The 12,552-nt window shown below is 32.4% G+C and overlaps 2 protein-coding genes across 3 annotated transcripts in view; one reads left to right on the forward strand and one right to left on the reverse strand.

The window, feature by feature from the left end:
• LOC148166365 (neuroglobin-like) overlaps positions 1-11,318 on the forward strand; it is a 61,792-nt gene extending 50,474 nt beyond the window's left edge. For both annotated transcript variants that reach the window (XM_088049053.1, XM_088049054.1), the window contains 2 exons: positions 10,231-10,462; positions 10,527-11,318. In XM_088049053.1, the coding sequence (XP_087905179.1) occupies positions 10,231-10,462; positions 10,527-10,673 (379 nt within the window). In that variant the 3' untranslated portion in view covers positions 10,674-11,318. The remainder of the gene's footprint in view (positions 1-10,230; positions 10,463-10,526) is intronic.
• Positions 797-1,620, reverse strand: LOC148166372 (inducible metalloproteinase inhibitor protein-like). Its single transcript, XM_088049052.1, has 3 exons — positions 1,513-1,620; positions 1,289-1,468; positions 797-1,241 (listed from the first exon to the last, which is right to left on the reverse strand). The coding sequence occupies exons 1-3, from the start codon at positions 1,571-1,573 to the stop codon at positions 835-837; spliced, it is 648 nt and encodes a 215-aa protein (XP_087905178.1). The 5' UTR covers positions 1,574-1,620; the 3' UTR covers positions 797-834.
• Positions 11,319-12,552: the final 1,234 nt, after the last annotated feature.

The following is a 12,552-nucleotide window of genomic DNA, read 5'->3' on the forward strand; positions in this document are numbered from 1 at the left end:
TTTTTAGAATTATTTTTTTTTAAATATTTAAAAATCTATTAAAAATTTGGAGTTTATGATTTTGTGTAAAGAATCTAAATCTTAATACATTTACCGCTTTATGAGATACAAAATCTAAAGAATACTCTTTAAAAGACCTTCAAAATATTAGAGAATTTGAATAATTCAAAGGATCTTAAACGTCTAGAAAACCTAAGAATTCTAGCAAAGTAGAGTTTGAAGGACTTAACTCAGGAGAATCTGGAAAGTTTGGACGGAAATCTGGATAATTTGATGAAACGATTATATCTGAAGAAAATGGAAAACGCAATCAAAATATGCAAACATGTGAAAATCTAACCAAGCATCGAAGCGTCTAAATTATGTATAAAAATCTGTAAAATCTGGAGAATCCACATAATCTCAAATGTCTAAAAAAAATCTACAAAACTCCAGAAAGGCAATTTTAGAGGATTTTCAGAGTTGAGAGGAATTATAAAGAAACTAGAAAACGTAAAGAATCGAGAGACCCCAGTAACGCAAAATTTTTCGGTCAATATTGAATCAGAGATAATATATTGTCAGATAGTAAGCATCTAGAATCTCTCATCGCCGTGCTAATAGGTGCTCCACTTCCGGAATAATACGAATAATTGAAATCAATAAGCACATAATACTGCCAATCATAACCGCATTATAACTTACTTTCCTGCTAATGTAACACAGAGATTGCCTCTCATTTCGTAGTAAAGTAAATTGTATTAGTCAGCAAAACTTTCTCACCTAGCGGTTAAGTGCTAATAAATAAAACTACACGTGTTATTCAACGCCTTTATTAACTCCACGTCGCTAGAATCATTCAGCAGCTCTGGCATTCTCCGATCCACCCTGTGCAGTCTGTGCGGTCATCTTGGGACATTCTTCTCTTCGAATACACTTCCCAGTGTTATCATCCAGAAGGTAACCTTCCCTACAGAAACAACCTCTGGCACAAATTTTGGCACACGGTTTCGACGGCTCTGAGCAAGTTCCAGGACACCTAGAACCACACGTGCTATATTTTTGGTTTTCTCCACATGTAGGTTGACATGTATCTTCAGGAACGCAGCCTCCACATTCACTCTCGCGGATATAACCGCCTTTGCAGAAACATCCTTTAACACACTGCATTGTACAGATTTCTGGGTAGCGTTCGTTGCAGACTGGAGGACATGCAGTACCACACGTTGTAAACTGTTCGTTTTTCGAACAGATTTGCACCCCTAAAGTAACACAATTAATTAATTATTTAGGGGGAGGTGGATGGTACCTTCGCAAGATTCCGGCACGCAGACACCACCGGGACCTTCTCTTATATACCCATCAATACAAGCACATCTGGAGATGCATTGCTCGGTGCAAATTCCGGGGTTTTTGTCTTGGCAAGTCCGGGGACAGGCTGTGTCGCACTGTTTGAATTCCTCGTTCTCCGGGCAAGACGTCGAATTGGCTTAAAAAAACTATTAATTTTTGTATTAACAAAAGAATTTTTACCTGCGGAGGTTGAACCAAGGATTAAAAGTCCTGCAAACGCGATAAGTTGGTACCTGGCCATCTCTTCCCCCAAAATCTGTTAATAAACGAAATGTAATTGGCATCGATAAGATGCGAATTAAGTTAGAAACAACGATAATGTCCCTCACTAATAGCTTAAGCGAGCACGAAAGGAAACGTAAACGACTTAGCTTATCCCTCCTTCACGGGGTAAAACAACCCTCGGATTATATTACCACATATCACGCCGAGATTTACCCTCTGATAAAATATCCATACGTACAGTTTTACATAAAACGGCTGTTAACGGAAACGTGGAAAAATCAGAGATGCATTACCCCTAATTAGATATCGAAACAATTCTAGCGTATCCCATTGAAACTCGAAAACAAACCTCTCTCCCGTTTTCCGCGATATTCTCGGTTAGTTTCTTTACACACAGTTCCGCTGGAAACTTCCAAAAAAGCTCCCTTTATTTTCTCGGTCTGTAAAACCGCCTCGGATGAAAAGGATGCGAGCGCTTCCTTTTATAAAGACAGGATTTAAAAAATTGTGGCTTTTTATGAGTGGGAAGCTTTGATTCTATGGCTTGGTAAAGCCTACGTAAATTAATAAAGTTTGGAGGTAATAATTAAAAAAAAACCTTAATCAGACACTGGGGTTTTTCAATAGATGAGGCAACTGCGTGGAAAACGACATTGATTTTAAGGTAAATTAGAAAAGCGAGCTTTTCTTGAGATTGTAGGGTGCACTTTGTCTGATGAAAAAAACTAATTTTCTTGAGGACGTTATGTCACGAATTAGCTGATACGAAACATAAACAAATAGATGTTGATACTTACAAAACGTTTAAAAAACAGTTTAAATGTGTAAAACTTTTACAACTATTTATATCAGTTCTCCCACTACTTTACATACTTTGCAAGCCAAATTGTTTAAACAACGCAATAAATAGCGTATCGAACAATTGATATAATGGAACTTTTATAAACGTTAAATTATGAATATGTAAAATATGTGCATTTTTTTAAGATTGCATTCATATTTACGGTGTTATTCATGTTACTAGAGTTGCATAAGCCAACGGAATTTATTCATAATATTTTAATTTTGTTGATATTAGTCCGGATTTAGTTAGTTTTAAAATTTTAATTGGAAAAGTTATATCAATAATAATTATTATTCAATTTCTAAATTAAATATGCTAGATGCATACGTCTTTCGAATAATTAAAGCAATAATATATTTGGTGGCAAAAAAACAAATTATTATTTGAAGTTATTCTTGGGAAATCTCCATAATTTTTATTTTTGTTTGGGAATCTATAAATTCTAAAGTAGATATAATATTAATAAATGATGGACATTTTTATAAACAAATATAACGAAAAATAATTTTTGCTCCTCCACCATTGCCGCCATTAAAATATCGCTTTTTTTCTCGTCTGATTATTCTTAGATTTTCTTTAATTAATTTAATTTAGATTTCTTTTTGGTTGTGTTTACATTTATAGATCTAGAGAATTTAGAGGGAGTTCTGACAGAAGCTAAAAAGAATTTATGAAAAGTCTAAAAATCGAAATGAAAATAATAAAATGTTGGCAAGTCGACTAAATTTTTATTCGCATTTAGCTTTGAGTTCAAATTGCATGTCGTAACTAATACCATTGCAACATTTTGGTCGTATGAAAGCTAAATATTTGAAAGATTTTACAGTTTTCGAGCAAAAAACCGACATGTGTTTAAAATGCAGGGCCGACTTAGAATAGAAATTTCATGGATCACACGACACTTTTGAGTAATTTCTGACCCAAAATGGAAAGACGAAAGGTTTCAATTTTGGGTTAAATTTTATTTAGGGTTCTTAGATTTTTCGAACGTCATTTTTATTCTCTTTAGGTTCTTTCTTAGATTTATTTATTTATTGTTCCCAATTAACGTGTTAGTCTTTTTAAAGTTTTCAATTTTTTAAACATTTTTTCAAAACAAACAAGAAATACATTGAATACCATTTTTTTTTGATTTTGGATTATTTAAATTGTTTGAAATATATTTGAACCTAAGATTTTGTCCATTTTAGACATTCTGTACTTTTTGGTTTCTGAGAATTTTTCTCATTCTTTAAATTGTATGTTTTTATGATCTCCCTGGACACTATTCTTATTAAAATCTGAGCTTTTTTTTAATGTATTTTTTACATTTTTTAGACAATTAGAAGCTGTTTAAATTTTTAGATTTTATAGGTTTCCTCTAAATTATAGATTTTTTTATGTTTTAATTTATATTTTAAAAAAGTATCCTGTAGCTTGAGGTGAGATATTGACTGAAGTAGAGTTGCATAGTTTTAGTCATAAAAAATAATAATTTTCGAATTCAACAAAATTTTTACATTTTGGCTACAAGCCGGCATTTCAATCGGCCATAACTCGGTTATTTGTTGACGTACAAAAACCATTACAACAGTTTTAGAATCTGCGTGAAATTTTGCGTTAAATGAGCCACAATAAAGTAGTTATTCACAAACTAACAATATATTGACTAAATTAGGTTTTTTGGTCTTTTTAGGGTGATTTTTAAGCAACTTTTTCTGGGCAAAAGCAGCGTTTAATCTTTTTGACTTTTATATCAATCGAAAGAGCGGCTTGTGATCTATTAATTGGTCTAATTTCAAATTGATAAGTCAATTAGTTTATGAGTGGCAGTCAAAAAACAAAAAATAAGAAAATTTTCATCGCTTGAATCGGATTTTTTTTCCGAAAAAAATTGACTAGCGAATTTTGCATATTTAAGAGCGAATTGTAAAAGGACAGAGCGCGAGAAAAACGATGGCACAGACTGTTTTTTTATCAGTCATAGTTTCAAAGATATTGAGCATTAAAAATTTTGTAATTGAAAATTTATTATCCGAAACTTTAATCGTCCATGACTCAGTTATTTGTTGTCGTACGTTGATTTTGAGGAGCCCGGATTTGGAACCTCTGTGAAATTTTACGAAAAATTATTACCCTTAAAAAAATCTGAGAAAAAAACAAAGCTCATCGCGGTGTACTTTAAAAAATCTATTTTACAAATATCACCGAGTCCTGACCTGATGGAACAAAACGGACTTTAGATTCAGAATCAGAAGACAATTTTACTTTAGAAACGACTTTTTGCTACCCCAATAAAAATTTCGCCTACAATTTATTGACTATTGTAATATGGCTCCTCCACCATTTTATTATTTTAATTTTTTATTTTTTTTATTCTCCATATTTTCGTGAAAATAAACACAATTGGTCGAATTCAATTGTTTAACAGAAATCACAAATTTACGACAGCGTTGAGCAAGCGGAGCGAACGTATCACCGATCTGTCAACTTGTCACGTTCTCTATGACAAAACGAATAGACGAACACCCCTTTATACACTTAAAAATGTCAACTTCACACTATTTTTAGCAAATATCGTTATTTTTAGAATGGTCGATAACTCTGCGTGCACGGATTTCCTTATCAGCAGACATGTACCCTCTAAAAAACCTCAAATTATAAGTTGTATGCCGCCAAACTGATCTTTGCCGTTTATTAATAAACACAACTCTACCATAAAGAGAACTCGTTTTTTCTTTCTGTTTTCGAGAAAGCTTAAGCCTTCTGATGCTGAACTGAAATTGAATGCTGGTTCTTCCGCGCGAAATAAACATATTTCAGTAATGGTGTAAGCCACTTATGCAGTCTTTCAAAAGAGGCGAAAAGTGCACGTTAAAAGTAGTAAAATAAAGTTATTCCAGAAAAAAAAAACATTAAAGAAGGTTTCTGTTGTAGTTCAATTACACATAACTAACTTGTCGAGGTTTTTCTTTTCTTTTTAAATGGTTGCTTCCAAATCGATTTGTGACCTAGTGAGTAAGTATATACACGACAGGGTTGCCACGGCAACCATCTGGCAAATGTCTACTGATCAGCTTCCTCACCTAACCTGGAAGTGCGGACACGGGACTTTTTAATATTGCATCAAATTGCGCGATAATCGGATCAAATCGCGTGAAATTTTAAGTTTGCAGTCGCAGGGGAGATTTGTCGTAAGTAACACCGTCGGCGCAGTTTTGACCAATGAAATGTGAATGTTTGGGGGATTTGACGGGTTTCGACGAAGAAGCCGACATACGTTCAAATACAAGTTTTTTTTGGTTTCAATTCTCTCTATTTTTTCTAGATTTTCTCTAAATTATTTTTAGCTTCTTTAGGTTTTTAAGACTTCTAAAATTTGGTGTAAACGTAGTCAATGCGCCGTCATAATTTTGAAAACTGACTTGATAAAACAGCATTTTTTTCGCAAATTTTAAACACAGTTTGCATTAGATTTAAAATAAAAATTCAAATATTTGTATCACAGTTATGTTGAAAAAAAATTGAATTCGCCAGTATTTCGACGAAAGCTCAAAAATTGTTAAAAATTATACTTCTTAAACGTCGCGACGCCAAACGAACCGTGACAAAATAACAAACTTTTGCCTCAGCTTCTAGAGCATGCAAATTTTTAAAATTTCATCTTTAAAATTAAAGACGATTTTGATTTCATTTGACCTTACACTTGAATATAATACTAGATTTTATTCAAAGCCTCTGTTGGTTGCTATTAAGGCATTAAAAGAGTTGACAGAAGTGACGAATTTTAGCGTTTAGAAAGCCATGCTTGCATTGTTGTCATGGAAATATGGCATAATTTTCTTTAAAGTGCTGAGAGAGTAAAAGAGTATTTTATTTGTCTAAAATGAGTGAATAAATTGCTACTTTATTAGTGCTTTTTGGATAATAGTTAGTTAACCACCAAGTTGCTAATGATAGCGATTAAAGATCGAGGCATTTTAATTACACGAGCATGGCCTATAATAAAATCATTCATTAATAGCCCATTTAATGCATGATTTTAGCCGAAAAATCATGCATTAGTAGAACCCAGAAACAAACGATCACCGGAAAAGATTTTTCGGGTTTTCGTTAGATTCTTCGATTTTTTTATTAATTGTTAACATCCAATCAACCGTAAAGAATTAATTTTCAAGAATAGCCCTGAATCCGGACCTGCTGGAACAAAACCACTTTCCACATCTCCCGTCGAAATTGCCCCCAAAATTGTTGACTCCTCTAATTATTTGATTGTGCACATTTATGGTTCGTGAGTAAAATTCCTCTCTGCGAGTTTTTACATTAAAAAAGTTTCTAACGACATTATCTCCTATAAAACGGGAAGCAATAAAATTCTCCGGGAGTGAACCGTCGGATAGAAGTATTTCCATATACGCGCTTCGGAGCAAAGTTGAACTTAGCAAGGTCAGAAGAATTTGAACCGAAGAAATTAAGTGTGTAGTAGATTCGATTCATTTGAGGTAAATTCCAATTCACGTGCATTCAGCAGAGGCAACTTGATTGATTTCGCGGCCAGTGAGTTTACATCATAATCGTTAGATGGAATTTATTAGCTTTTCGGGTGATTGATTTTGCGAACGTTTGCGGCGTTAACTGCGTAAGTAAACCGTCAAATTGATTGGGCACTGTATAAATAATAGCTCGTGGCCAATTAGAAATTTGCGAGGGAAAATGGAAAGGAGGCTAGAGACTAAAAGTCTTTAAAATCGATAAATTTAAGATTAGACGATGGACATTAAAGAAGCGTAATATAAATAAAACTTTAATTTCGTAACAGCATTTCTAATCGGAATTAATTGATCATATCTTTAATTATCGCTGAAAGCCTGCGAACGAAATAATGTTTTTAATATTTCCACAATTAAAGGAAATGGCGTGTTTGAGTTCTAATGTGATTAAACATTGCTACTTTTAATTTACGATGATTTTTCCGTCCGACTCTGGAAGTTTATCAGTTAGGAAAATTAAAAGTTTTCTTGTAGGAAAATGTTCGATGAATACTAATGATGGAAATGAGCGAACGGAAGAGTAAAGAAATCATGTTACGAATTTAAAAGTGAATAGGCAATTAAGGTGACTTTTTTAGCTGATCGAAAAAATGGAATTAAAACGGAGTCTCTTGTGTGATTCATTTTGCATGCAGATTTTTTTGCTCGAAAACTGTCGAATCTTACAAATATTTACTTTTCATACGTGGAAATTGCGATGGTTTTAGTTCCGATATTTTTTTTTCTAAAGCCAACACTTTCAGAATTTTCTTTCGATTTTGCGTGAAATAGGGGAGGTGAGAAAATTAGAGAATCGGAGGAAAATATGAGGAAATGCAGGCACTGAACAAAATCCAATCTTTGAAAATCTGATTTTGTTTACTTTTTTTATCTGTAATTTTAGTAATTTTAACCCTAGAGCAACGAAATTTTTGGAAATTACTAGTTTTGTTGACTTGTTTATTAAGAGTATTACATTATAAAATTGGAGACCAAACGAGACCAAAATAGCAAATTTTCATTTTAGAGCGACCCAAAAATTTCTCAATTTTTTGTTAAAATCTGTAGTTCTAGTAATTTTAATCGTAGAGCAACGAAATTTGGAGAGATTACAAGTTTTGACTTGTTTATTGAGAGCGCCAAATTACACAATTATAGAACAAACAAGACCAAAATTAGAATTTTTCATTTTAAAGCGAACCAAAAATATCTCCATTTTTTTGTTAAAATGTGTAATTCTAGTAATTTGTAGAGCAACGAAATTTAGGGAAATTACTAGTTTTGACTTGTTTATTAAGAGTCCTAAATTACAAACTTATTTAACAAACCAAACCAAAATAGAAATTTTTCGTTTTAGAGCAAACCAAAAATATCTTAATTTTTTTGTTAAAAAATTGTAAATCTGGTAATTTTAACCGTAGAGCAACGAAATTTGGAGAGGTTACAATTTTTGACTTGCTAATTAAGTACGACAAATTACAAAATTATACGACAAACGAGACAAAAATTAGAATTTTTGATTTTAGAGCGAAACAAAAAATTTTCAAATTTTTTGTAAAAATCTGTAATTTTGGTAATTTTATCCGTAGAGCAGCAAATGTTTATTAAAAGTGCCAAATTACAAAATTATTGGACAAACCAAACAAAAATTCGAATTTTTATTTTAGAGCAAATTTAAATTTCTTATTTTTTCTTGATAAAATCTGTAATTTTGGTAATTTTAACCGTAGAGCAACGAAATTTGGGGAAATTCCTAGTTTTAACCTGTTTATTAAGAGTCCCAAATTACAACATTGTAGAGCAAACAAAACAAAAATTAGAATTTTCTTTTTAAAGCGAACCAAAAATGTCTCCATTTTTTTGTTAAAATGTGTAATTCTGGTAATTTTAATCGTGGAGCAACGAAATTTGGAGAGGTAACAATTTGTGACTTGCTAATTAAGAGTGCCAAATTACAAAATTATAGGACAAATGAGACAAAAATTAGAATTTTTTTTATTCAAGGGCGAACCAAAAATTTCTTCAATTTTTTGTTAAAATTTGTAATTTTGGTAATTTTAACCGTAGAGCAACGAAATTTAGGGAAATTACTAGTTTTGCTTGTTTATTAAGAGTGCCAAATTGCAAAATTATAGGACAAACGAAACCAAAATTAGAATTTTTCGATTTAAGAGCGAACCAAAAATGTCTCCATTTATTTGTTAAAATAGAAATTGCTTGTAATTTTTATCGTGTAGCAACGAAATTTTCAGAGATGACTAGTTTTGACTTGTTTATTGAGAGTGCCAAATAACAAAATTATAGAACAAACGAGGCCAAAATTAGAATTTTTTATTTTAAAGCGAACCAAAAATGTCTCCATTTTTTTTGTTAAAATGTGTAATTCTAGTAATTTTAACCGTAGAGCAACGAAATTTAAGGAAATTACTAGTTTTGACTTGTTTATTAAGAGTCCTAAATTACAAACTTATTTAACAAACCAAACCAAAATAGAAATTTTTCGTTTTAGAGCAAACCAAAAATATCTTAATTTTTTTGTTAAAAAATTGTAAATCTGGTAATTTTAACCGTAGAGCAACGAATTTGAACAGGTTACAATTTTTGACTTGCTAATTAAGTACGACAAATTACAAAATTATACAACAAACGAGACAAAAATTAGAATTTTTGATTTTAGAGCGAAACAAAAAATTTTCAAATTTTTTGTAAAAATCTGTAATTTTGGTAATTTTAACCGTAGAGCAGCAAATGTATATTAAAAGTGCCTAATTACAAAATTATTGGACAAACCAAACAAAAATTCGAATTTTCATTTTAGAGCAAATTTAAATTTCTTATTTTTTCTTGATAAAATCTGTAATTTTGGTAATTTTAACCGTAGAACAACGAAATTTGGAGAAATTCCTAGTTTTAACCTGTTTATTAAGAGTCCCAAATTACAACATTGTAGAGCAAACAAAACAAAAATTAGAATTTTCTTTTTAAAGCGAACCAAAAATGTCTCCATTTATTTGTTAAAATAGAAATTGCTTGTAATTTTTATCGTGTAGCAACGAAATTTTCAGAGATGACTAGTTTTGACTTGTTTATTGAAAGTGCCAAATTACAAAATTATAGAACAAACGAGGCCAAAATTAGAATTTTTATTTTAGAGCAAATTACGATTTTTGAACAAAAATGCACGCGGTTTACCACAACAAATTATTTTACAAATATCTCCGAGTCCTGCCCTGATGGAGCAAATCGGAGTACTTTCCTAGTGTAATCTTCACCTTCTAATTGTTATTTCGTGCAGTTAATAATAATCGTTCCTCTTTCCAGGTTGTTCGAAGAGCACGGCGAGCTGTTAAATTTATTCGAAAAGTTCAAAGAACTGAAAACCAAAGAAGACCAAGCCAATAGTCTGGAATTAGCGGAACATGCAAGCACTGTCATGAATACTCTCGACGAAGGTATTAAAGGACTGGATAACCTGGACGCTTTCTTTGAATATTTGCACCAAGTCGGCGCTTCGCACCGACGGATACCTGGTTTTAAAGTGGAGTATTTTTGGGTGAGTTTCCATCGAATTTTCCCAACACCATTTTTCATTGTAAATCCCCCATTTCTGTTTGTAGAAAATAGAAAAACCTTTCTTGACTGCCGTCGAAACGACCCTTGGAGACCGTTACACCGAAAATGTGGAGAACATCTACAAAATCACGATAAAGTTCATCATCGAAACGTTGATAAAAGGATACGACAATGCCAATGCGACAACGTGAAAAACACCAGACTGAAGAAGAAAACATCACTGCTGTGCACACCTGTTTATAAACATAAAAAACCGAGTTAATTATGGTGAACCGACGTGTGGGTGGGTTTAGAGACTTATAGTGTCTTAGATATGTTATATGCTTATGTGCTTATGCCTTCCATTCGGTGAAATTAGGGTTTTAGTTGATAGTGTGGGCAGAATTTTATTTCGTTTAAACAAAGTTATGCAATGTTTAAGGGGGCGGAGACAATCACCAGTTGCATAACTTTGTTTTTTTTTATTCCTCAAATAGGTCAATTGAAAGTCAATTGTTTAAGAGACAAGTACCAATTTTTTAGTTTGTTAAAATGTCATGAACGTGTGTGGAGAGCCTTAAAATCATCATTATGATTATTATTATTACGTACTGTAAATATCAATATTAGTACTAAACACACAATACGTTTTTATATGATAAACTGATGATACAAATTGTTATTAATTGTGTATATTATTATACGTATAATGATATTGAAGATGTGTATTTTGTGCTACACATTATATGTATGTACTCATAGTATATTGTATGTATCATGTTCACCAACAAATCAGATTCATGTTAATCGTCTAAAAAATACTGTTATTTATGTATTATGATATATAGTTACATGTATTCTGCCTTTCATTATTCATTTAACAACTGGAAAACTCTTCTAAGAAAAGCGCAAAGGAATTGAATTCCAATATGATTGAATTTTTCAACAATGGAGTCTTTATCGCGCTTATTTAACTTTATTATTAATAGAAAATTTATAATAACCTCCTACTGATTTCTAAAAACGACTTTGCAATACAAAATTCAAATTACAAAAATATTCAATGATTTAAAATACAATTTCCGGAAACTTCTGTGAACCCGGCGCCTCCACCATAAGTGCGCAGTCCTTTAAAAGAAGTTTTGATCAAAAAGATATGGCAAGGAGGAATTTAAAGACGAAAGTGGAAAATCAAAGAAAGTTAAAGGTGAGTTCTAATACCCACTAATTAGTTTAAATAATTTTCTACTTGTGAATTGTTTCGTCCCTTCAGTGTTTCTTCATTCATTGTGGCAGGTAAAGCACTCTATAATCGTCTGTTAGGAGTTCTTCGATTGTCTATGAGATGTCGCTGTATTCACTTCTTAATTAAGGTCACTAGATCAAAGTTTCTGTTTTATAAAATTTTATTATTTTGATCCAGGCCGGTGTGTCCCGGGCCATGTCCACGCTGGGCCCGGTCCTGGATTCCAATGACGTCCTGAATTTGGATAACGTGGGGATGAATCCCATGCACGAGAAGAACTTGAACGTGGTGAAGAACTTGTCGAGGCGCAAGAGGTACAAGTTCTCCAAGATCCTGAGGGATATTACTAAGAATCGGAACTTGGGGATCAACGTGGCGCGGAATCTGTTTCTGAAGAAAGTGAGGAAGAAGTCGGGGGAGGCGCCGAAAACAAAGGAAGAACGCGCGAGTACGCCCAAGTTGGCGTGGTTGGAGTAAAATGATTTGTTGTAAAAATTTTGCACGTAGAATGTTAAATTATTACATTGATTTTCGTTTGAATTCTCGCATTTTTTGCTGTATTTAGGGAATTTCAAATGTTTTCATTTTGACACAAAATTGTTGACGTTTGAAAGTCAAGTTCAGACACACGTTTGCAAGGCGACTAGATAAATAATAAGTGAAGTTGACGAGTTAAAAATGGTGGATGCGCTGGGATAAAAGTGTCAAACATCAAATAGCTGTCAGTTCTGTCAATAAAAGAGCAAAATTTGTGTATTTTTACCAAATTCTAACGTTTTTACGCAATGACACACTTCGCTTTTTTGTTTCAACGAGATTTTAATTAAAATACTCAATTTAGAGCA

The sequence above is a fragment of the Gnatocerus cornutus genome, unplaced genomic scaffold (assembly GCF_029298725.1).
Source record: "Gnatocerus cornutus isolate USDA-ARS CGAHR unplaced genomic scaffold, icGnaCorn1.1 ctg00000023.1, whole genome shotgun sequence".
Classification (NCBI taxonomy): domain Eukaryota; kingdom Metazoa; phylum Arthropoda; class Insecta; order Coleoptera; family Tenebrionidae; genus Gnatocerus; species Gnatocerus cornutus.